This window comes from Anomaloglossus baeobatrachus, chromosome 2 (genome assembly GCF_048569485.1).
Source record: "Anomaloglossus baeobatrachus isolate aAnoBae1 chromosome 2, aAnoBae1.hap1, whole genome shotgun sequence".
In the NCBI taxonomy this organism is placed as follows: Eukaryota; Metazoa; Chordata; class Amphibia; order Anura; family Aromobatidae; genus Anomaloglossus; species Anomaloglossus baeobatrachus.
This window is the reverse complement of record NC_134354.1, coordinates 192,762,510-192,788,709: the sequence shown is the minus strand read 5'-3', so window position 1 is coordinate 192,788,709 and position 26,200 is coordinate 192,762,510. Positions and strand designations below refer to the sequence as shown.

Here is a 26,200-nt window from a genome sequence, read left to right as displayed (position 1 = left end):
ATTATTAAAAAAAATGAATTGGCTTACCTGTATCTTGATTGCCAGTCAAGGTAACACCAGGCAGATGGGGGTGGCAGCTCGAAGCTGTCTGCTTTATCTGCGCTGAGAATCAAAAATACTGCGGAGTGCTACGCCATTTTTTTAAATTATTTATTTGTAAACAACTATATATTGTGTATATAAACTACTGACAACATGTCTCCGAATATTTTTTAATAATGTGCTTTTTTTTTTTTTTACAGCCCCTGGACCCGATTTGGACCCGATCTGTAACACGAGTTTTCCAGGAAAACTAATGATCGGGATCTTGGGCACTATGTAATCAGTATGATCCCTGATCTTTACAGTTCGGGATTGCCCATCACTAGTCTTATTTGAAATCATGTGATTCATAAGCCAACAAAGCTCAGCTAATTAGCCAAGCGCCATCAGATCCCACACCGGCCTTTCAACCTTCCAAATCAAACGTTATTGTCCAGAGCAGACCACCCATTCAATGTACATGCTACTGCAGTGATATTCTCATGGATTATGTCCCTTGGTCTTCATGGCAACAGTTTGGAGATGTTGCTTTCCTCTTGGCTCCTATATAACGGTATATTTGTTCTAATTTGTTTAAATTTATTCTCAATTTTTTGGGGACGTAAAATATATCAAAATATGTTTGTACCAATTAAAAAGAAACTTCCATCATGAAAATGCCAACAAATTTACTGGTATCAGATGAGTCCAAAGGGTGGAAGTATAATGTAGCCTGTCAATCACTTTGTAACTGTCAATCTCTAAGTAGGCTGCCTGCTATATTCCCAATGCCCAGAAGGAGCCCATATATCTTGCTATCTACATCAGGGAGGTCTTAAACTATGGACCTTGCTGACTATAAGATGCACAAAAATTTTAGCAAGATGTTATCTTGATAAAAAGTGTGTCTTATAGTCAGGAAAATACAGCAATTCAAAAATGTGCCAGCCTGAAGGACACAACTATTTAGGAAAAGTCAGGTCAGAACTTTCAAATTGTACGATCCCGGTATGCAGAGCAGGATTCTCACAATCCTCCATGTCTCCCACAATTGGCAGTGTTAAGGCCCAGTCACACACAACGACTTACCAGCGATCCCGAAAACAATGCGACCTGATAGGGATCGCAGGTAAGTCGCTGGGAGGTCGCAGGTGAGATGTCACACAGTCAGACCTTACCAGCGATGCAGGAACGATACAGGTCGCAGTAGCGACCTGTATAACGATCTCAGCAGTCACTGTGACCCTGTCACACAGTGTCAAACACAGCGATGTGTCCTGCCCAGCAGGGCATCGCCTTTGAAGAAAATGGCCTGGACCATTCTGCAACGACTAGAGATCTCACAGCAGGGGCCTGATCGCTGGTAGGTATCACACATAACAAGATCGCTAACGGGATCGCTACTGCGTCGTGACGGTACCTTAAGATATTATTGTGTTATCACAAGACCTTGTGTTTTTAACTAAAACTGTACTGCCATATTATGCCCAGCAGTGACCTATCAGTATCATCACTATAGCTGTCACTGATAGGTATCTGTTGTGCACATAATGAGACTTGCAGTTTTAGGTAAGCATGCTATCTCACGATAACACAACAGATCTCGCTGTTTGCTAGTGAGGGGCCTGTAGAAGAATAAGTGATCCTGCTCTGCATGCCGGAATCCCAGAAGTTCAGTCCCCGCCCTTTAATACAATTATTTTTACAGTTGTGAAATCTATATTGTAACATTGCATAGTTTAATTTATGAATTATATTAGTCAATGGGTTAGATAAAGGCTCCTTACCTGTGCACTTGAAATATTTATTGATTCTTCATTATCCTTTATCTCCCTAAATGAAACAAAAGTCCCACAAGTTTAAGATATCATGCAATTATGAATGTAATTCAGAGCAATTGTTTTACACAGTAAATTCATCAAAAACTTTGAAGGGAACCTCTCACATTCCCAAAAGTCATTAACTTCAGAACAGTGGCCGGACAGCGTTAGAAGTAAGTACAAGAAGCAATGGGATGAAACGAAGAGAAAGGAGATTCAGATTAGACATTAGTTAGGTAGTGAGCTCTTCATCAATGGAAATCTTCAAGCGGAAGCTGGATAAACATATAGCTGGGATGATTTAGGAAGACCTGCACTCACAGGGGGTTGGACCCGATGGCCCTTGAAGTCCCTTCCAACTCTACCATTCTATGATTCTAAGTTATCAGAACAATAATAAGCATTATCACTGTACTAAACAACTCATAGCCATGGCTTCCAATAAAGAGGTTGCCCACTAGTTTTACATTGATGGTCTATCCTTAGATTAGGTCATCAATGTCTGATCGTCCAGGGTCTGACACCTGGCACTCCGCTGATCAGCTGGTCTAGGTCTCAGCGACGGCAGAAGGTGGATGGAAATGCTCAGTACTGGTACTGCACATCCACCTCCCATTCAAATCAATAGGAGGCAGATGTCCAGTATTCAGCTGTGGTCGCTATCAGTAGAGGTGGCAGCTCCAGAACGGAGCATTTCTGGCCACAGGCTACCGCCGACATCACCGAGGAAAGCTGATTGACGGAGATGAGGGGTGTCATCAGGGCCGTATTTGCCACTAGGCACCTGTGGTCCCGTGCCTAGGGCGGCACGTTGAGGGGGGGCGGCACTTTCTGGCAGCAAAAAAAAAAAAAAAAAAAAAAAAAAAAAAAAAATGTAAATTTTTTTTTTTTTTTTTTTTTTTTTACATCCCCGCCCCCCGCCCCTCCCTCCGTTGCACTTCGCTGTGTTCTCGGGGGGGAGGGGGGGTTGAGAGGGAGAGGAAAGGCGCACTTCTGTCTCTTTAAATACACGGAGGGCACCAGGCATAGTGAGCTGATTAACCCCGGAAGTTCCAGCACCTGCACTTCCGGGTCAGAGGCGCGCGGGCGCGCCAATCAGCTCACTGCCCCGTGCTGCAGCGTCCAATTCTGCAGACAACACACGCCGCGGAGGAGGACGCGACTGGAGCTGGAGCCAGCCAGGAGAAGAGGATAATAGCAGAGCAGGGCAGCAGGCACCGGAGCAGGTATGCATAAGGCAGAGCCTAGAATGTATGGGCACCTTACAGGTTAGTTGATGATCGTTGCGATGCCTCTTTTTGGCTGGGGGGAGGCTGGGAAAAGAGAGAGGCTGGGGGGGGGAGGCTGGGAAAAGAGAGAGGCTGGGGGGGAGGCTGGGAAAAGAGAGAGGCTGGGGGGGAGGCTGGGAAAAGAGAGGCTGGGGGGGGAGGCTGGGAAAAGAGAGGCTGGGGGGGGAGGCTGTGAAAAGAGAGGCTGGGGGGGGGAGGCTAGGAAAAGAGAGGCTGGGGGGGAGGCTGGGAAAAGAGAGGCTGGGGGGGAGGCTAGGAAAAGAGAGGCTGGGGGGGAGGCTGGGAAAAGAGAGGCTGGGGGGAAGCTGGGAAAAGAGAGGCTGGGGGGGAGGCTGGGAAAAGAGAGGCTGGGGGGGGAGGCTGGGAAAAGAGAGGCTGGGGGGGGAGGCTGGGAAAAGAGAGGCTGGGGGAGGAGGTTGGGAAAAGAGAGGCTGGGGGGGGAGGCTGGGAAAAGAGAGGCTGGGGGGGGGAGGCTGGGAAAAGAGAGGCTTGGGGGAGGCTGGGAAAAGAAGCTGGGGGGAGGCTGGGAAAAGAGAGAGGCTGAGGCTGGGAAGAGAGAGGCTGAGGCTGGGGGGGAGGCTGGGGGGAGAGAGAGGCTGAGGCTGGGGGGGAGGCTGGGGGGAGAGAGAGGCTGGGGGGGAGGCTGGGGGGAGAGAGAGGCTGAGGCTGGGGGGAGAGAGAGGCTGGGGGGGAGGCTGGGGGGAGAGAGAGGCTGAGGCTGGGGGGAGAGAGAGGCTGAGGCTGGGGGGGAGGCTGGGGGAGAGAGAGGCTGGGGGGGAGGCTGGGGGGAGAGAGAGGCTGAGGCTGGGGGGGAGGCTGGGGGAGAGAGAGGCTGGGGGGGAGGCTGGGGGGAGAGAGAGGCTGAGGCTGGGGGGGAGGCTGGGGGGAGAGAGAGGCTGAGGCTGGGGGGGAGGCTGGGGGGAGAGAGAGGCTGAGGCTGGGGGGGAGGCTGGGGGGGAGAGAGAGGCTGAGGCTGGGGGGGAGGCTGGGGGGAGAGAGAGGCTGGGGGGGAGGCTGGGGGGAGAGAGAGGCTGAGGCTGGGGGGGAGGCTGGGGGGAGAGAGAGGCTGGGGGGAGAGAGAGGCTGAGGCTGGGGGGGAGGCTGGGGGGAGAGAGAGGCTGGGGGGGAGGCTGGGGGGAGAGAGAGGCTGAGGCTGGGGGGGAGGCTGGGGGGAGAGAGAGGCTGGGGGGGAGGCTGGGGGGGAGAGAGAGGCTGAGGCTGGGGGGAGGCTGGGGGGAGAGAGAGAGGCTGGGGGGGAGGCTGGGGGGAGAGAGAGGCTGAGGCTGGGGGGAGAGAGAGGCTGAGGCTGGGGGGGAGGCTGGGGGAGAGAGAGGCTGGGGGGGAGGCTGGGGGGAGAGAGAGGCTGAGGCTGGGGGGGAGGCTGGGGGAGAGAGAGGCTGGGGGGGAGGCTGGGGGGAGAGAGAGGCTGAGGCTGGGGGGGAGGCTGGGGGGAGAGAGAGGCTGAGGCTGGGGGGGAGGCTGGGGGGAGAGAGAGGCTGGGGGGAGGCTGGGGGGAGAGAGAGGCTGAGGCTGGGGGGGAGGCTGGGGGGAGAGAGAGGCTGAGGCTGGGGGGGAGGCTGGGGGGAGAGAGGCTGAGGCTGGGGGGGAGGCTGGGGGGAGAGAGAGGCTGAGGCTGGGGGGGAGGCTGGGGGGAGAGAGAGGCTGAGGGGGAGGCTGGGGGGAGAGAGAGGCTGAGGCTGGGGGGGAGGCTGGGGGGAGAGAGAGGCTGAGGCTGGGGGGAGGCTGGGGGGAGAGAGAGGCTGGGGGGGAGGCTGGGGGGAGAGAGAGGCTGGGGGGAGAGAGAGGCTGGGGGGAGAGAGAGGCTGGGGGGGAGGCTGGGGGGAGAGGGAGGCTGGGGGGAGAGAGAGGCTGGGGGGGAGGCTGGGGGGAGAGAGAGGCTGGGGGGGAGGCTGGGGGGAGAGAGAGGCTGGGGGGGAGGCTGGGGGGAGAGAGAAGCTGGGGGGGAGGCTGGGGGGAGAGAGAGGCTGGGGGGAGGCTGGGGGGAGAGAGAGGCTGGGGGGGAGGCTGGGGGGAGAGAGAGGCTGGGGGGGAGGCTGGGGGGAGAGAGAGGCTGGGGGGGAGGCTGGGGGGAGAGAGAGGCTGAGGCTGGGGGGAGAGAGAGGCTGAGGCTGGGGGGGGAGGCTGGGGGGAGGGGCTAATGCTAGAGACAGAGGACAAGGGTTGAGGGATAGTGCAATGACAAAATCGATGGGGGGAGTGTAAGGACTCAGAATGAGAGGGGGGCAGCATTGGGAGCTCAGTATGGAGTGGAGCAATGTAGGGGAGTCAATATCAAGAGTGGGGTAGTGTGTGTGTGTGTGTGGGGGGGGGGGGGTCTCAGCATAAGCGTTAGTGTGGTGGTCTTAGTATGATGAGTGGGGCAGCATGGAGGTGTCATTATGGAAAAGAGTAAGGCAGCATTAGGAGCTCATGGAGAGGGGCAGCATGCATGGGACATTGTGAGGAGGGGGCAGCATGCATGGGACATTGTGAGGAGGGGGCAGCATGCATGGCACACTGTGAGGAGGGGGCAGCATGCATGGCACACTGTGAGGAGGGGGCAGCATGCATGGCACACTGTGAGGAGGGGGCAGCATGCATGGGACCCTGTGAGGAGGGGGCAGCATGCATGGGGGGCAGCATGCATGGGACCCTGTGAGGAGGGAGCAGCATGCATGGGACCCTGTGAGGAGGGAGCAGCATGCATGGGACCCTGTGAGGAGGGAGCAGCATGCATGGGACCCTGTGAGGAGGGAGCAGCATGCATGGGACACTGTGAGGATGGAGCAGCATGCATGGGACACTGAGAGGATGGAGCCGCATGCATGGGACACTGAGGAGGGGGCAGCATGCATGGGACACTGTGAGGAGGGGGCAGCATGCATGGGACACTGTGAGGAGGGGGCAGCATGCATGGGACATTGTGAGGATGGAGCAGCATGCATGGGACACTGTGAGGAGGGAACAGCATGCATGGGACATTGTGAGGAGGGAGCAGCATGCATGGGACACTGTGAGGATGGAGCAGCATGCATGGGACACTGTGAGGATGGAGCAGCATGCATGGGACACTGTGAGGATGGAGCAGCATGCATGGGACACTGTGAGGATGGAGCAGCATGCATGGGACCCTGTGAGGATGGAGCAGCATGCATGGGACACTGTGAGGAGGGAGCAGCATGCATGGGACACTGTGAGGAGGGGGCAGCATGCATGGGACACTGTGAGGAGGGGGCAGCATGCATGGGACCCTGTGAGGAGGGGGCAGCATGCATGGGACCCTGTGAGGAGGGGGCAGCATGCATGGGACCCTGTGAGGAGGGGGCAGCATGCATGGGACCCTGTGAGGAGGGGGCAGCATGCATGGGACCCTGTGAGGAGGGGGCAGCATGCATGGGACCCTGTGAGGAGGGGGCAGCATGCATGGGACCCTGTGAGGAGGGGGCAGCATGCATGGGACACTGTGAGGAGGGGACAGCATGCATGGGACACTGAGGAGGGGGCAGCATGCATGGGACACTGTGAGGAGGGGGCAGCATGCATGGGACACTGTGAGGAGGGGGCAGCATGCATGGGACACTGTGAGGAGGGGGTAGCATGCATGGGACATTGTGAGGAGGGAGCAGCATGCATGGGACATTGAGGAGGGAGCAGCATGCATGGGACACTGTGAGGAGGGGGCAGCATGATGTGAGGACAATGTGCAGATCATATTTCATAATTGAGGAAGGTGTGGTGGGTATAATTTATAAGGGAGGGCAGTGTGTAGTTTATTAGGGGCAGTGTGACAGTCACAGTATATAAGTGGGGATGGTGTGGTGGGAATATTTTATACTCATGCTATGTTTTGATGTGCCTGTGGTGATCCCCATTGGGGGGGGGGGGGTTAGTGCCCTTTGTTTCTCATTGATACTTTTTAAAGTGTTTTACAGAGTAGATCTGCCTTAAACAGATGTCGAGTGCGAAAATTCAGTGTTACGTTGTCACTAAGGGGCGCGACCACTTAAAGTGCCTAGGGCAGCACGAAGGCAAAATACGGCCCTGGGTGTCATACCCCAGCTGATCAGACATTGATGACCTATCCTAAGGAAAGGCTATTAATGTAAAAGTAATGAACAACCTCTTTAAAAATTAACATTTCAAATGCTATTGTTAATATAGTTTCTCCATTGTCTTTATCTGGATATATTGTATGGTAATCATATAGGTTTTTAAAGATACCATGAGCATAATTGTCTATTGGCCCAGATCACACTCAATTCACCCACGTAAGTGGGAATCTACTATGTCTATAGATGCATTCAAATATCGGTGTGAGTGTCGGTGTGCTGCCTGAATCTTTTCTTGAATAGCATTCAGGCCCCCTAAATACGTCCTATTCTGATCGTCAACATCGACGCGCTTTGAATTTTATTGATCTCATTTTCAGATACGTGATTTTCATGGATGTGTGAATATTAGAGAAGAGCGAGCAGTAAAATGTTCGGGTGCTCGATGCTCGAGTCAAGCATATTGAAATGCTCGGGTGCTCGACCCGATCACCTAGCCCAATGTTGGCCTATGGGAAACTCAAGCATTTATAAAGCGGCACCCCCGACGGTCTGGAGAAAGCCTAAAAATGTCACAAATGTATAAGAACAGTGCTCAAATAACACGGGAGCAACATGGGGAAGACCCCTGTAAGCACTCTGACTCCCAAGTCACTGTTGTAAGCAATGCTGTCTTTGTATTAGGGGGAGGAAGAATCTTGTGTTCCTCTTCCCATATGACGGGTGGCACGCTGGGTAATAAGGGGTTAATACCAGCTTTGTATTACCAGCTGGTATTACGAACACATGGGGGAGGAAGAACGCTGCTGCTCTCCATGCTGTGTAATCACTCATTGAGTGAGCACAGACTGCGGGTTGGTAGGCGGTGACATCACCACTGCCACCGATGCCATTGTAACCTAACGAGCGGGTTACTATAACAATGGTGATCTCCAATCACCTGATTCCCAATGCCGCTATTCAGTGGCTCCTGCATGAGCCACTCAATAACACGGTAAATCTGTCCCTGGCTCAGCAGCACCTCCCCCTACACTAGCTGACTGCTGATCACAGTGCCGAGCACAGCGCCATCAGCTGTCATATAGAGCTGATGATGCTGTGCGGCCAGCCAAGCACTGTAATGCCACAACCAACATGGCTGTGGCATTACAGTGTGTGACAGCCAATCCCTGCATGTGGGCTGACTCTGTAAAGAGCGCCGACATGTAGGGAGGGGGAGCCGAGCATCTGCCTGAGCATCTCGCCGGTACTCGGAGCTCGCCAAGTATCCCGAGCACTGAGATGCTCGGGCGAGCAAGGAGCATGCTTGCTCATCCCTAGTGAATATATCTGTGGCAGCCAATGAGACCAAGTGCTGTCCGATAAAAGTCATCATTCACGCATCCATGAGGAATCCTAGTATTAGTTATTTTTTCCTCACACAGCACACCGACCCATAGAGCCAAATACAATTGAGCCAAATACACGTCATTTTTAAAATGGATCCTTGTCTTCAATCCAGGAAACTCAGAGGAGGTCTTGCAGATTAGACTTGTCCAAAAAGATCTATGGTGATCCATGATACAAGGAAGAATCTAGGAAGACATATTTTGTACTTCACTGTTTTATCTGAATTTTATTTGTTTTTTTAATCCCTTCACCACTGACGAATTTCTATGTTTGTGCTTTCATTTTTTTCTCCCCCTTCTTCCCAAGACTTCCCAAAACTTTTTTAATTATCACCAATATAGCTGTATGAGGGATTCTTTTTTGCAGGACGAGTTGTACTTTTGAATAAAACCATCATTTTACCATATAGTGTACTGGAAAACAGGAAAAAAAATTCCAAGTGCAGTGAAATTGCAAAAAAAGACTGTTGTTATTTGTTTTTTTTTTTATAATTTACTGTGTTCTATACAGTATATGGTGAAACTGACCAGACAGTATGATTCCCCAGGTCAGTACGAGTATGTAGATACCAAACATCTATAGTTTGATTTCAATTTAAGTAGTGAAAAATAAATATGAAAATTGTCAAAGCTTTTGTCTCCATATTCTGAGACCCATAATGTTTTATTTGTATGGCTCTTGGGCTAAGTTATGGCTTATTTTTGCACATTGATCTGATATTTTTACTGATACCCTTTTTGAGAAGATGCAATGTTTTGATCAACTCATGTTATATTTTATTGCAATGTAATTTTGGCGTTTTTAATTTTTTTCTTTACTTTGTTTACCAATCAGATTAATGTATTTTATACTTTGATAAATCGGGCATTTCTGAAAGCAGCAAATACCAAATATGTGCATTTTTTATTTGATTTTAATTATTTAATTTTTAATGGGGCAAAAGGGAGATAATTTGAACTTGTGCTTTGTTTTCCTTTTTTTGTAAATTTTAAAACTTTTTTCCCCACTTTTTGTTTTGTGTTTACTTGTCCCCATAGGGGACTTGAAGCTGCGATCATCTGATTGCTTGTGCTGCACCACTCTGCAAAGCAGAAATGATGATCTCCTATGAATGCCGGCTCGCAGCCAGCATTCACAGGAGGTTTGTGATGACAGACATAGGGGTCATCAGCTGACCTCTGGCTGTTATGACAACCCATCGGCACTCCGTCATCACGTCACAGGATTGCTGATGGGAGCAGGGAATCACGTGCTCCCCATGGCGTGTGTTAAGTACCGCTGTCAGAAATTGACTGGGATTTAACTGGTTAACAGCCATGGGCAGATCTACCATCTACTCAAGGCTTTTAAGGCCCCTTTACACACTGAGACTTTCAGCGATCCCACCAGCGATCCCAACCTGGCCGGGATCGCTACAAAGTCTCTGGTGAGTCTCTGGTGAGCTGTCAAACAGGCAAACCTGGCCAACGACTCAACAGCGATCCAGACCTGCAGAACGACCTAACTAGTCAAACACTGGAAACGAGTGATGTGTCACAATATCTGTCAATCACTATTCTCTGTCAGTCGGTCTCTCCCTCTCGGTCTCTATTCTCTCTCTGTCGGTCCGTCACTATCTCTGTCCCTCTCTCACAGTCTGTCGGTCATTTTCCCCTCCTCTCTCATACTCACCGATCCCCGATCTCCGGCGCGGCACTGCACGGCATTCACACTGCTGCGGCCGCTTTTACTATTTTGAAAAAGCCGGCCGCTCATTAAACAATTTCGTATTCCCTACTTTCCCTGCCCACAGGCGCCTATGATTGGTTGCAGTGAGACACGCCCCCACGCTGAGTGACAGGTGTCTCACTGCACCCAATCACAGCAGCCGGTGGGCGGGTCTATACTGTGCAGTGAAATTAATAAATAATTTAAAAAAACGGCGTGCGGTCCCCCCCAATTTTAATACCAGCCAGATAAAGCCATACGGCTGAAGGCTGGTATTCTCAGGATGGGGAGCCCCATGTTATGGGGAGCCCCCCAGCCTAACAATATCAGTCAGCAGCCGCCCAGAATTGCCGCATACATTATATGCGACAGTTCTGGGACTGTACCCGGCTCTTCCCGATTTGCCCTGGTGCATTGGCAAATCGGGGTAATAAGGAGTTATTGGCAGCCCATAGCTGCCAATAAGTCCTAGATTAATTATGTCAGGCGTCTCCCGGAGAAACCTTCCATGATTAATCTGTAAATTACAGTAAATAAACACACACACCCGAAAAAATCCTTTATTAGAAATAAAAAACACAAACACATTCCCTCATCACCAATTTAATCAGCCCCAAAAAGCCCTCCTTGTCCGGCGTAATCCACGGACCTCCAGCGTCGCATCCAGCTCTGCTGCATACAGGTGACAGGAGCAGCAGAATACACCGCCGCTCCTGTCACCTCCACGCAGCTAATGAGGTGAGTAGCGCAATCAGCTGAGCTGTCACTGAGGTTACCTGGATCCAGCGGTGGCCGCGGGTAACCTCAGTGACAGCTCAGCTGATCGCGCTACTCACCTCAGTTGCTGCGTGGAGCTGACCGGAGCGGCGGTGAGTAGCGCGATCAGCTGAGCTGTCACTGAGGTTACCCGCGGCCACCGCTGGATCCAGTGACAGCGGGTAACCTCAGTGACAGCTCAGCTGATCGCGCGGCTGTCTTCATTAGCTGCGTGGAGGTGACAGGAGCGGCGGTGTATTCTGCTGCTCCTGTCACCTCCATGCAGCAGAGCTGGAAGCGATGCTGGAGGTCCGTGGATTACGCCGGACAAGGAGGGCTTTTTGGGGCTGATTAAATTGGTGATGAGGGAATGTGTTTGTGTTTTTTATTTCTAATAAAGGATTGTTCGGGTGTGTGTGTTTATTTACTGTAATTTACAGATTAATCATGGAAGGAATCTCGGTGAGACGCCTGACACGATTAATCTAGGATTTATTGGCAGCTATGGGCTGCCAATAACTCCTTATTACCCCGATTTGCCAACGCACCAGGGCAAATCGGGAAGAGCCGGGTACAGTCCCAGAACTGTCGCATATAATGTATGCGGCAATTCTGGGCGGCTGCTGACTGATATTGTTAGGCTGGGGGGCTCCCCATAACGTGGGGCTCCCCATCCTGAGAATACCAGCCTTCAGCCGTATGGCTTTATCTGGCTGGTATTAAAATTGGGGGGGACCGCACGCCGTTTTTTTAAATTATTTAATTATTTATTTCACTGCACAGTATAGACACGCCCACCAGCTGGTGTGATTGGGTGCAGTGAGACACCTGTCACTCAGCGTGGGGGCGTGTCTCACTGCAACCAATCATAGGCGCCTGTGGGCGGGGAAAGTAGGGAATACGAAATTGTTTAATGAGCGGCCGGCTTTTTCAAAATAGTAAAAGCCGCCGCAGCAGTGTGAATGCCGTGCAGTGCCGCGCCGGGGATCGGGCATCGGTGAGTATGAGAGAGGAGGGGAAAATGACTGACAGACTGTGAGAGAGGGACAGAGATAGTGACGGACCGACAGAGAGAGAATAGAGACAGAGAGGGAGAGACCGACTGACAGATAATAGTGATTGACAGATATTGTGACACATCACTCGTTTCCAGTGTTTTAAGTACCCTTTACACACTGAGACTTTGCTGCACAGCGGGAAACAAAGGACCAAAGAATGGTCCTGAACGATTTGTAGCGATCAGCAACTTCACAGCAGGGGTCAGGTCGCTGATGTGTTTCACACACTGCAACGTCGCTGGGGAGGTCGCTATTACGTCACAAAACCGGTGACATTACAGCGATGTCGTTTGCGATGTTGCAGTGTGTAAAGCCACCTTAAGACTAATTTGTGATTACTGTTGTATCCTACCTGCCCATGAATTTGTAGGTTTTTATTTCAGTAGATGCATGATATCAGGTTAGGGACCCATTAAAGAAGGACGCCTTGCTGCGGCAGGTGGGCTCTCATGGAATGGCCAAGTTATGCGCTAAGTACCTTCATTTTTAAAAATATATACCATATTGCAGTAACACAAGTGAAATTTCATACGTTGAATGTTCACTTATATCTTGGTATTCTTTCATTTGCTTATGGTGCAACTAAGATGACGTCAGTGAAAAAAAATCATGCCGTTTCCCTTGGATGGTAACTCTCACAGCGATGTGTGAATCTAGCCTAAATAAAATAAGTTTTTATCATTGGCATAGAGGAGTTCTCTAACAATGTTATATATAGGCTGATGTACATTTCTAAAAAGACTTAGAATTTTATAAATTATTACGGTAATTCAATGGTGGCAATTTATTCCATTCAGGCACAGAGACTACATGGAGGCCATAGTAAGCCTCCATACACTGTCATACAGGCTTTGTAGAAACTTTGTTCGACATATTAACTCTAAAGGCTGCTTTACACGGTACGACCGATTGTGCGATTTCACAATCGATCGTACCCGCCCCCGTCCTTTTTGCGTCACGGGCAAATCGCTGCCCGTGTCGCACAAAGTCAGTAGCCCCCGTCACACATACTTACCTCTCGTGCGACCTCGCTGTGGGCGGCGAACGCCCACTTCCTGGAGTGGGAGGGACGTTCGGCGTCACAGCGACGTCACACGGCCGCCGGCCAATAGAAGCGGAGGGGCGGAGATGAGCGGGACGTAAACATCCCGCCCACCTTCTTCCTTCCACATAGAGCCGGCGGCGGCCGCGGGAGGCAGGTGAGCTGCTCATCGTTCCCGTGGTGTCACACGGAGCGGCGTGTGCTACCACGGAAACGATGGTCAACTAAATTAAACGATATTATGGAACCTAGCGAGCAGTACCCGACTCACGATTTGTGAGCGATACTGCGTCGCTAGGAGGTGTCACACAGGCCGGCATCGCCAGCAATGCCGGATGTGCGTCACAAAAACCGTGACCCCGACGATCTATCGCACGATAGATTGTCTGGTGTAAAGCAGCCTTTAGAAGTATTGCTAAATCTCCCTACCTTCATACATACAAAGTCCGATAGAACAAAGTATTACTTTAGAAAAATCTAACAAGAAATGTATATATCTGTGTGAAAGCGATGGCATTCTTTGGCACAGTATGATGTGGATAAACTTGGCACTTCTGTTGGTGGTGCACAAGTAGGATCCAGACCCATCAAAATGAAGAGTAACAAACTTGGCACTCAAATGAGATGATAAAGTTGGTGGTTTATTGATGGAAGAAAAGGACCAGCACAGATGTTTTGGTCCTCACTGGACCTTCATTAGTGTGCACTGTATCAGGTCCTTGAAAGATCCTGTTAGACGTTGCGGTATCCAAAAGTTTGTTACTCCTCTTTACTTTGGCACAGTACACAGTTAATTTACCTATATGGAAGTGCTATGGATCTATACAAAACAGAGCTGCATTATGACTGTACATGAGCCCTGGGTGTATTTTTCACTCACTTTTCATGTTCGTGTTGAATCATTTTCTGTTTCATCTCACTCAGACAACCTTGAGCTTCGGATAATTGATCTCGAATTTTCTCCAGATCAGATTCTAAATCTTGGTTGGTTCTTTTGAGTTTTTCATTCTCGGACTTTGTAACCTGTTCCATGCTTCGTAGGCTGTGGAGTTTTTTTTCTAACTGTAACAACCAGCAATTAGATCTCATAGTATGATTTATTATACCCAATTACATATTTTTTTTTCCTAGAAATAAGCATGTTTGGAAATGCAGAAGAAGAGGACTACACATGGCGCTCATCAGAAGGTGTGTACATAAATTGGAAACTCTCTGTCTGGGTCTACATATGACCAGTACAGTATAGAATATGTAAGGTTAAACTATTGGGAGATATCTCACTAGAGCTCATTTATTGTGCAATTATCATTAATATTTAAGGGGTTATCCAACTTAGGTGACTTTGTTTACTTAAAGCATTAATACAGCTCCAGTTTTTTTCAGCACAGGTGTGGTGCCTTAAATCTAAGTCTCCTGTCCCTAGCGCCATACATGGCGTTTTCACCCTATTTTGGCGTCACGTCAGTCCTGCAGTGCCGTTTTGTGCCCATATCTGACTAGCTGAAAGTCAGAAGTTACGTCACAAGCTCTCAATGGAACTCTATGAGAGTTAGAAGGAGGCTCCCATAGACTTGCGTTCAGATGTGACCTTTGGTGGGCTACATGAAACACTGGAGCTGCCAGCAGGTCACAAGTCACCCGAGACCAACTGGAGAGATGTTGCAAAAAAATGAAGACAGCGACAGGTAAGTATCACACAGGGGGCAGGAGACTTAGATGCAAAGAACCACTCCAGAATAAAAAAAACACTGGATTGGTGCTTTAAGTGCAGATATTTTGGGCTACTATAAACTGCTTTTGCCATTGGGTTCCTTTAAAAATATTGTTCCATTCATCTACCGTTTGTGTTGAACTGTATTTTTGCTACAAAATGAGTTAACTGAGGATCCATCAGTGAGCTCGTTCTGAGAGGAGTCTTTGTAATTATTTTGTCTTTCTCTGAGCTACTCTCAGCTGATTTATGATGGTAAACCACGTCAAAGTTGAATGTGCAGGAAAACAAAGAGCCACTACCAGCAAAATAATGCCACATTATTTAGCAAAACCCAATTGCAAAAATATTTTTTAGCCCCAAATACATGCTTTTAAATAAAAAAAAATCTCCAAAGGTGGACATCCTCTTTAACAAATAAAATAATTAACAGCAATATTTTGTAATAACCATTGTTGATTGCTATTATATTACACACATTTCTTCATTACGTGTTTCTGCCTCAATGGATTAGTACTTGTTATTTTACATATGAATGTTGTATTTGCAATTTAGATTTCTATTTCTATTTAGATGTCTTACTTCATTTTGAACAGAGATCAGCTGCTGCACTTCTTTATTTTTCACCTCTATGGTATACTTCATTTCTTGATTGTGGCGACTGCTGCGGGTATTACTCTAGAAAAGAAGTGTTAAGAAATAAAGGATTCTTTCAATGAGACTTTCTACTACACAAATCCCCCAATCCCGAATATTTTATATATATATAAAAAAAATATGTAATATATATATATATATATATATATATATATATATACACACACACAGTACATACTGTATATTTATTTTTTTTATTTTTTTCCTTCCCTGTGGTATATAGAGGTGTTAATGATACCTGATTTCACCCTACATTGTCACTGATCATTCTAATTAGTAGACTGACATGGGTAAGGTGTTCTATGGAAATTATAGTTATTATCTATGTGCATATGCAGACCTATAAACTGTCTAAATACAAGTAGAATCAATTAATGCACATCTCATGAAACAAGTGACCCATTAATCGTAAAGCCACTCCGTAATCAAATATTAGAAACCAAAAAGAAGGCAACGGAGATTAAATGGCTAGAGATAAAAGTATATTTTTTATTTATTAATCAATAGTTATGTCAGAAATAGTCATTATAGAAAAAACACACCTATTAAAAACAAGGTGCTACTAGATGTTTACAAAAATATTTTTTTTTTTTGGGGGGGGGAGAAAAATTCCAATCCAATCCCACAAGAGGCAGACACAAAGGTGTAAAATATAGGGAGGTATAGGGAGAGTACAAAATGTAATAACCGAATAGAGGGTAGTAGAAATAGGGAGAGTTATTGCACATATATAGCTGTCATATTGCTCCCTATCCCAGCCATACTAAAGGCAGAATGAACCCATTACTTGTCCTTCGAGTAGAAATAACGTCTCACCCATAGACACAGTAGCCACACCAATGTGTCTCTGACTGCCAAAGAAGACCTCCGACGCGCGTTTCGCGATGTTAATTAACCGCTTCGTCCGTGAAAAAATGAAATTTCTGTGTTATTTTTCTATTAATCTCTATCCTCTGCACTGAAATCTTTGCTGGTTTTGTGACATTATGATTAACACTTAGCCTAGTGGAGATAATTCTCCTCCCATTGTATTTTCTGGAATTGTAAGTTCCACATTTGTCCGATTCCCTGCACCTTGCACTCTAACTGTATTTTAGTTCTTTATTTTGCATAAATGTTTAATACAATGTTTTTGATATTTTCATAAATTGTGGATCCATGGCTCCATTTTTGTATAGGTCTAAAAGGAAGTATAAACTGTGTAAAGGTCTAGGCAGTCAGGTCCTCTCATCATATGTTTTTCTCGTCCCTCTACATTTCCGTATCTAGGCCTAGAGTGAATTGGGAAGGAGATGTACATCTGCACGACTCTTCCTATTCAAGACTAAGCAAGTATTTTTAGATACCATTGGACTAAAGAAGGTTCAGACATCCATTATGTAGGGGAAATCTTCAGTTTGATTTACCCCTTCATTAAATATCTTGATACCCTGGCACTTTGAGACTGGGATGCCCCTGGAATCAAGAGACCACTATTGTTCTGATAGCTTGAGTACCACTTGTGGGACCTTCAACTACTTTTTTTTTTTCAGAAATAAATTTATTCCTTATAACTTATTGCTTACTGTTTTCAACAGTATTAAATTGAACAGTATTAAATGATTACTTACTCAACAAGCAAAACTGTTTTCCATAATTTTAATGAAAGTGGAAAACATCCCCTACCTCATTGGTTAATCTCTTAATTTCCTCACGCATTTCTTGTTCCATTTCATCATATAGACGCTGCACTTCTGCATTGTGTTCAGTAATCCTCCTGTAAAAAATATATATTGGTGTGAAAGCAAGCTTGTGAACCTAAGTTGTGCCTTCTGATGGCACTCTAGCTGCTGATTTGATAAGGAACCTTCCTTAGATGACTAGAGATTTGTGAGATCAAACCAGAATATATTGAGAATTCACACCCAGACACACAGAGATCTCAGTGTAAGATCGATTGATATGCTACCTCTTCCATAGAAAATGCTGTACCCTACTCTGCTAAAACATAACATTTGTTTCCCAAAGATGTTCCATATTTATTCTATAACTAACCCCTACTGACTATTGATTACATCTTTGACCTTCTGATTTAATCCTTTATGAAGACTTCTGGCTTGTTAGACTATTATCCCTCATATTTCGGATTATTTCTACCTGCTGCCCTTGGTCATCTATTTGATCTATCTTCAGGACCATACTTAGTAGCAATGCTTTCCATCAAAACCATATTTCCATGGTATGGGATTTTGGATAGATTTTACACCCAAGGTTAGCATGCAAGTATGCAATAATAGTAATACTCTCAAGTCCTGCAAATCTTCTGGGCCATCTCTAATGTTTCATGCCAAAGTGCTATCCTTAAAGAGGTTATCCCTACTTTTATATTGATGTTCTATCCTTAAAATAGGTCATCAGAGCAGAGTGAGGACGCAGGGACGTCCAAGATGAAATTATCCAGTTTATACCATTGCTTAACGATGCTGAGTAAGAAATTAATTCTACAGAAGTGGTTAGTTGGAGAATTAGGCTATGCGTCCACGGGAGAATGTAGCTGCGAATTTTTCTGCATCAAAATCCGCAGCTTTCCCGCAAAATCCGCACCTTTTCAAAGGTGTGGATTTGCCGCGGATTTACCGCGGAATTGCCGTGGATTTGATGCGGATTTTGGTGCAGATTTTTTTTTCCCCCAATTTTAAAGCCAAAATCCGGATGAAAATTCGCAACAATAATTGACATGTTGCAGATTTTTCCGGATCAAAATCCGCACGAAATCCGCTGCGGAAAAATCCGCAGCGTGGGCACAGCATTTCCAAAATGCCATAGAAATGGCTGGGAAGTGCCTGAGCTGCAGATTTTTGGGAAATCCGCGGCTTTTCCGCGAGAAATCCGCGGCAAACTCCGCGCATTTTCCGCAGCGTGGGCACATAGCCTTACCGTCACCAGAGGAGGTAGTAAAGAGGTTAAAAGATTTGCTTTACTTGGAAAAGCTGGTAGAGGAAAGCGATAAATACAAACAGACAAGTTGTTTTTTCGGGAAATGGAGAGCAGTCATAGTGAGATTATGCTCGGATGAGGAAATTGACCAGGTGGTTTCTCCATTTGTGCTTACGGAGTGGTACCTAACTGAAGAGATGGGCAAATTGGGAAAATTAAAAATCTAGGGGTGATGGGAGGTTTTGAATTAGGCATTAATGTTGATAAGTATGATAGAAAACCTGATAGTGCTGCACCAAAGGAGATTAAGCGGGGTAGGAATTATATGTTGGAGAACCCGCTAAAGGGGTTGGGGGTGGGAAAGGATACTGAGTTAATTTTTAGGTTGGGGAGTCTGTGAAAAGGGTAAGGAAGGGAAAAATTTGAGAGGCCTTCCCTCCCAATGGAATGTTGATGTGACTTATAGAATATTATCTCTAAAACCTATCTCTTTGAAGGTGTGTATTTTTGAATTTGTGTAATGAGAAAATTTTCAATAAAGATTATGTTTATAAAAAACAAATAGATTATCAATGTCTGATTGGCCAGGGTGCGACACCCCACACCCCAACCTGCCAGCTGTTCTCAGTGCCCGAGGTGGCAGTAGGTGACCGGAAATGCTCAGTTCCGGCGCTGCTCTCTTTTCTGATAGTGTCTGCGGCTGGGTACTGCACATCCACCTCCTGTTGATTTGAATGGGAGGTGGATGTGCAGTACCCAGCCACGGCCACTATAAGTTGATGAGGCAGTTCCAGAACTGAGCATATCCAGCTCCCTGCTTCCGTCACCGGAACTGAGAACAGCAGATTGGCGGGGTACCTCGTATCAGACCCCGGCCAATCAGACATTAAAACCTATCCTAAGGATAGTCCATCAATATAAAAGTAATTAACAACCTCTTTAATCTCTACCTCTCTTGACTTCACAGTTTTGATTTACTCTTCGAGGCCAGTAACTAATTGGTATGAGGGAGTATAATGCTGAGAAACAATCATTTTTAGCTAATTGCAAAAGATTTGTTTAAACAAAAAGCGAGCAAATTCTCATTAATTGTCTATTTTTTGCAAAGGTGTATGCTGACTGACAACGATTGAGAATCTATGCACAATGTTATATGTCACCAAAAACAAGGCAAAAAGGTGCATATTTATCCTGCTAAGAGATACAGACATGGTGCTGAAATTTCTGCACCTAATAATTAATGTGTGCACATACCCTAAGGGTTCATTCACATCTGCATATCAAATACCGCATTGATTTTCATCTAGGGTAGTTGGCTGAGTGAAATCCGCATGCTGCAATTTTTTTCCTCAGCTATATAACAGCTGAGAAAAAACTTGTAGATCACCACTGATTCATTGATTTTTTTTTTTATCGTATTGTACTCAGCATATTTATACACAGATGTGAGTGAACCCCAAAATTCATTGTGATTTGTACAACACTTGTTACATTGCATAATGAAACAGTCCAGGCATCATAGACAATGTATTGCATAATTCGTGCTTGCGGCTAATGCCTTAAGAAAAGATGCTATAATTAAATGTTGTATTAGCTCACTTTTTTAACATGCTTTCCAGTGTTTCTTTTTCCTTTTTAGCTTCCTTGATTTGATTTGTGACTTTTGCCAAAAATTCCTCTAGGTTCTCCAACAAATGAGGTTCTTCATGACCAAGTTTGGTCCACAGTTTCCAGATCTCAGTTTCACTTGAATAAAAAAAAAATGCATTATTTTTGTTCCTCTAATTTTTGAAGCAATTTGTTTATTGATGCAATGAATTTAAAATAAGTAATGTAGAATATAATTGATTAAAAATATGTAACCATTCAAGAAAATCATGATATTTGTGTCCTATTGAGAACTTGTTGGCCCTTCTTAAATGATCATAAATAGATTACGCAACTGACAGACTGCATGGATAGACCAAGGAACATAAAGATGTCTGGAATAACTTTGGTTCTCAAGTCCTCAGACAGTTGTCTTCTTCTCTTTCCACTCTCCATGCTTAGTGTGGCACACACAGACACACAATGAAAAAAAATGAGTCAACCTCTCCCCTTTTTATCTGGTTTCAGGTGTGATTTTCATATTGCCCAAACCTGTTACTTGCCACAGGTGAGCTTGAATGAGCATCACAAGCTTAAAACAAAGTTGTGTACCCACAATTTTGGATAGGTGTCAACAATTTTGTCCTGACCATTTTTGGAATTGTTTGTTTTAGGTCCAGTTTGTCTTTATTTTTTGTTTTAAATATTGTTCCAATACACACAAATGAAATTAACATGTGTATGACAAAACATGTAATTGGGAGAAATGTTTGGATCACTTTCAAGGGTGTCAACTTTTTTCAGCCAAGACTATATGTACATTGATAGGTATCTTTGTATATACATACTGTACATGGGAGAGACCTGCCAATCATTTAGAGAGGTGGGGAGAAGCTGATCGGAGGCATCAACGAATTAGTCATGTTGATCATTTTAGTGCCTGAATTGAGTGACATATTCCCTTTCAAGCAATTTGTATAGTAGAGGATTTGGATATCTGTCTGACCTTAATAAAAATGTGTAAAACAAACCCAAAACTTAACCAACATAATTTTTCATTCAATTAGATTGTAAGAGAATTGTATTCAAAACTTGACATTCTCATTGTGATTATTTTTAACAGTGCAGTACAATCTGCTCTTTGGTAACTGTACATACAATAAAAGCATGCTGTTTTTTAGTATTTAATATTTAGTGACAAAATCATGAGACAGAACAATAATTTAATATAAAACAAAATCATAGATATAGAAAAAAAACAAAATCCTCACTCTTCAAACACATTGTGGGCTCCAAGCTGCTCCATAAAAGACTTGAATTGTTTCCTCTCCTCAGTGTCCGCTTCCTCTAAAGACAGAGAATGAGGAAACTCTGTCATTCTTTTTGTCGATTTTCTTTTCCTTGTTTGAGTCCACTGACTGCCGCCTGAATTGATGAGGTTTTCTAAAATACATAGAAAAGGCTAATTCATTATCCAAGACAAACATTAACTAAAGTCAAGTGTAAGATGTTATCACAAGGAGGATAGACTGGAGCCAGTTAGGTAAAAAAATCAGAGAAGGTAGTGACTCAGCAGGAGGGTCTTAATGGTTTCTGCATAAGTTTTCATTCTTCTTTGGATTGATGTCCCATTAAATGGTTTTATGGCCATGGCAAAGTCAATCAGCCACATCATGAGTCATGGCAATATGTCACGCCACATCTTTGCTTAGCCACCTTGGAAATGGGCCAAAACAGAAGTGAAATATGAGGTTATAATTATGGTTTTCCTTTTAGGATTCGCTCTTGCATTAATCAAAAAAAGACATGAAAATTACTAAATATAAGCTGGGCTAAATACAAGATTTCACAAATACAAGCATAAATTATTAATACACTGGCAACAGGAAAATGGTACCCTCTAGTCAGATTTTGTCTGGGAGTATGTTTAGCACCGCACGGGGAAGGTGATTAACCTACTCATTGCCGGACCGTTTAGGGCCGGGTCAGGTGATGTCACAGGTGGCCTTGCCCGATCCCGTTGCTCCAAGGCGTACAGTAAATGGAGGGGAAATGGGAAAGTTTGTCGTGACGCCACCTGTCTTATGCGGCCAGGGAGTAGCCGCCGCTGCAGAATTCCTCGCCGGGGCAGGTGTTATGGCAGCCGGGATGGTGTCGCTGTCACAGGCGGAGCGGGCCCTGGTTGGATGATGGGGGTTGGCGGTCCGTAGGAAGCGACAAAGCACGTACGTCGCTAACCAGAGTTTGAGTCAGAAACTGCAGTTCCAGGTTCTTTTTACTCACTGATTTAAAGCTGTGCCCAGGTGCTGGTCTCTGCCGTTGTGGGTTCCAGTCAATCCCAAGCAAGTAAGGGGCCACCACCGGTGTTTGAAGAGAGTGAGAGAGAGTGTCCTTTTCCTAAGATGACCTCCTTAGAAGTCAGGTACCTGGGCTGAGCTTCGTTCCAAGCCCCGGGCCTAGTGAAAAGTCCAAGAGTTCCAAAGGTATCTTGTCAGAACTATGGTCCTGATTCATCTGTCTTTGTGAGTGTGTTGCGCCTTCCTTTACCCCCAATGGTGCCCGCCCCCTGGCGGTTGCCCTAGCGACTGAAAAGTCCCATGCCTCTGAATGTCCAGCCCCCGTCTGCCTCAAGACAGCTCCCCAGTGGGAAGCACCTAATTGTATGTAAGGCTAGTTTCAGACGTCCGTGTTTCAGGTACGTGTGGCATCCGTGTTAAATCCGGATGTCACACATACCTGAAACACGGACGTCTCCATGTTATTTAATACTGGCACTTACACGGTCGTGTTTACACATGGACCGTGTGACCTCTCATGACCCTGCACTCACACGCAGAGACATGTCCGTTTTTCTCCGGCAGCACGGGTGTCACACGGATTGCACACTGATGTGATCCGTGTGACATCAGTGTGACACGTACCGGAGAAAACACGGGTCTTTTAAATAAAAAGATTTTCTATATTCACCTATATCCAGCGGTGCTGTCTCCGACCCTGCTGCCTCCGTCTCCTGCCTCCCGTTCATTAGACTCACTGAATATTCACTGCAGTGAAGAGCTGGAAGCAGGAGCAGCTCTGCGGACTTCAGTACCAGGGACCGCATTGTTGGGGACAGGTGAGTATCCAGCAGTGTGTGTGAAGAAATATGAGTGTGTGTTCAGTGTATACATGTATGTGCGCTATGTGTGTGTATGTGCTTGGTGTATCCATGTGTGTCTGCTATGTGTGTATACATATGTGTGTATACATGTGGGTGCCATGTGTGTGCTATATGTGTGTGTGTGTGTGTGTGTGTAGTGAGGACTTGGAAGCCGGAGCATCGCGGGGACAGCATCGGGGACTCCTCAGTTCCCAATGAACTCTGATGAACCGTGAAGTCACCGTTCTGACACCCGCTGTAGCGCAGGTGTCACGGGAGTGTCATCAGGATGCCATTAGAGTTCATTGGGAACTCCAATGACCTCCTGGATGTCACTGCACACACACTTGTTTGTGTATACTCACCTGTCCCCGCGATGCTATCCCTTGCGATGCGGTCCCCGGCACTGAAGTCCCCAGCGATTCTCTGGCTTCCAGGTCCTGAGTGCAGTGAATAATCAATGAATATAATGAGCGGCGGTCAGGAACAGGAGGCAGCAGAGCCGAAGACAGCACCGCTGTATACAGGTGAATATTGAAAATCTTTTTATTTCACAGACACATGTTTACTCCGGTGCTTGTCACACGTATGCAAACACGGATGTCACACGTATGCAAACACATATGTCACACGTGTGACGTATGCTTGACACACGTGTGACACACTTATGACACACATATAAAACACATATGACCATATCCATGCATGTGATTTGTACCTGATTAAACATGGACGGCTGAAACCGGCCTAAGGTGAAATGTGGTAACACTGATGATTAACCTCCCCTTTACCTAAGATGGATACAGCACCTTAACTGAGGTGCAGTACCCTGTGGCGACCAGAGCCTCAGGGGTGCCACATATGCCAATCACATACTCGCGACCAGGTGACCGCCATTCCAGGCTCTGAAACTGGCAAATCCTCGCACTGCAGGGTGTGTGTGATGTGAACATTCACTAGTCTGCAGTCACATAGAGTGACACATAGAATGACTGCAGACTTATGGATTTAGAGCAGAATCCATAAGTCTAGTCTACTTGGAATGTGACCAGGAGTATGCATATCCCATACTTGCACACTGACAGCGCACTCCATGCCAAACCCAAAAAGCCTCTTCAATTACTAAACAGAACATCATCCAAAAACTCCTGTTGCTTATGTATGGTTTTATGTATATTGGAGGAGATTTTTCTTGTACTTTTTGGCTGTTGAGGCGTACTTCTTGGCCTTGGAACCTTCAGTGTCTGCTGCCTCCAAATCTTGCTAAAGGTCCACCTGCCTTTTCAGGAATCTGCCGGCAGCTTTCTCTTTCTGCCAAGTCCAGGGAGTGTAGCCAGTGTTCCTTTTACTTACATCTTGTGAATTCTGCTGCCAACCATACCTCTAGGAACAGTCAATGTCTTTTCTATCTATCAGTCAGTATCTTACTTGTTTGTGCAGTGCATGTGTACCACCCCAGTGCCAGCAGCTGGGCTGCTGCTCGGATCCGGATCTGCGGTGGCTCGAGGGGTCTCCGGACCCGGGAGGGGTCGCGCGGACCCTCGAAATAAAAGGGGGGTATTTACAGGGGATTTTTGTGGCTAGAGTTCGTGACGCCACCCACCCAGTGTGTGGTAAGGTGGAATACCACCGCTGCTGTTGGGAGCGCCCGGTGGCGATGGAATGGCAGACAGGTGTTTAACCTCTCCGTGGGTAGAAGTAAGTGCCCCAGGGCTTGGTGATGGTGAAAGGGGAGCATCGTTGGGGAGGAAAGGGTCACTGTGTACTCACTCAGTCCAATAACGCTGACACCGACAACTTGTAAACCGGAATTCTTAGCACCGCTGTAGCAGGGAGGGAGTACGCTGGGATCCCGTGCCCGATGGTGTTGCTTGTTAGCCTGTGACCTTTTCATTGGCACTTTCTTTACTGGTTGGCCCCTATAGTATAGAACTAGTCGGGTCCCGCTCACCCGTATGGCTAACAGGGTTCACGCTTGGGATTTTCTGGACTATGTATTGGGGAAGTCCTATCCCCCTCGTTGCGCTAGTACCCCGATTTTGGAGCGGGTGGAGGACGAATTATGAAGTCTTCGCCCTCATTGGGTAAATTACCAGGACGCTTGAAGCTACTTCCCGGCCTAGGGTCCACGTACCCCGCCGTGCCCTGGCCCCTGCCCGGAGATAACTCAAGGTTGCCGGCTGCCCTGCTCGGCAGTTCTGTGCCCCTTGACATGATCCCCTGCGACCGGGGTTCCAGCTCCTACCAGGCCCAGACGAACGTCTGCCACCTAATAACTGAGGAGCCCAGCTCCTAACATCCTCCGACTACCTTGTGACCTCTCCTCTCAAGAGTCACCACTCACCTGACTACTCTTAACACTCCTGACCATCCCTAACCAACCCCCCAAATGGGCGGCCCTATTCCCTTCAGGCTACCCATTGGTGTGTCTGGTGGGTGTGGTGCATAGTGTTTCTAGGATTTTGACTAGCTTGTTCTTAGCAAAACCAAAGGCCAGGGACCTGTAACCAAGGAGAAGATGGACACCATGCAGAAGGGCAGATTGCACAATGTCCTGTGACGACCTGATAGGCCAGGGCGTCACACATGATCTCATCTCTTAATTTCTACCACACCCCATGAAAAATAGTGAACTGATGGCCAATGCATATGAGAAATGGGCTAAAAATCCTCAGCATAGCTACCAGAAACTAGTATCTGGCTATACATCAAATTTTCAGCAGGTTATACTGTAACAGCCAAAGTGTGCATTGCTAAAGATGCTTGTCACTAATTCTGAGACTGCAGAAGTCAATAAAAGTGGCATTGTGTGTTGAACGTGGAGAAAATATTTGTTATATTAGTTGAACAGTTTTTAAAGTCGGTGTTCAAAAAACAATGTATTTTAAATGTTTATACGTCTATAGATTTAATGTGATATACTTTACTCTATGTCAATATATTTAATGCATATCTATATAGTTAATGTAATAATCGTTTAACCCCTTTCACCCCCGGCTAATTTTCCGTTTTTCTCTGTTTTTGTTTTTTTGCTCGCTTCTGAGAGCTGTAAGGTTTTT

At 46.6% G+C, this 26,200-nt stretch overlaps 1 protein-coding gene across 2 annotated transcripts in view; it reads right to left on the bottom strand.

Annotated features, from left to right (window-relative positions):
- LOC142289165 (EF-hand calcium-binding domain-containing protein 4B-like) overlaps positions 1-26,200 on the bottom strand; it is a 150,877-nt gene that overhangs the window by 56,098 nt on the left and 68,579 nt on the right. For both annotated transcript variants that reach the window (XM_075333575.1, XM_075333576.1), the window contains exons 4-9: positions 21,274-21,445; positions 20,015-20,161; positions 17,165-17,255; positions 15,425-15,520; positions 14,012-14,193; positions 1,809-1,854 (exon numbers count right to left, since the gene is read on the bottom strand). In XM_075333575.1, the coding sequence (XP_075189690.1) occupies positions 1,809-1,854; positions 14,012-14,193; positions 15,425-15,520; positions 17,165-17,255; positions 20,015-20,161; positions 21,274-21,445 (734 nt within the window). The remainder of the gene's footprint in view (positions 1-1,808; positions 1,855-14,011; positions 14,194-15,424; positions 15,521-17,164; positions 17,256-20,014; positions 20,162-21,273; positions 21,446-26,200) is intronic.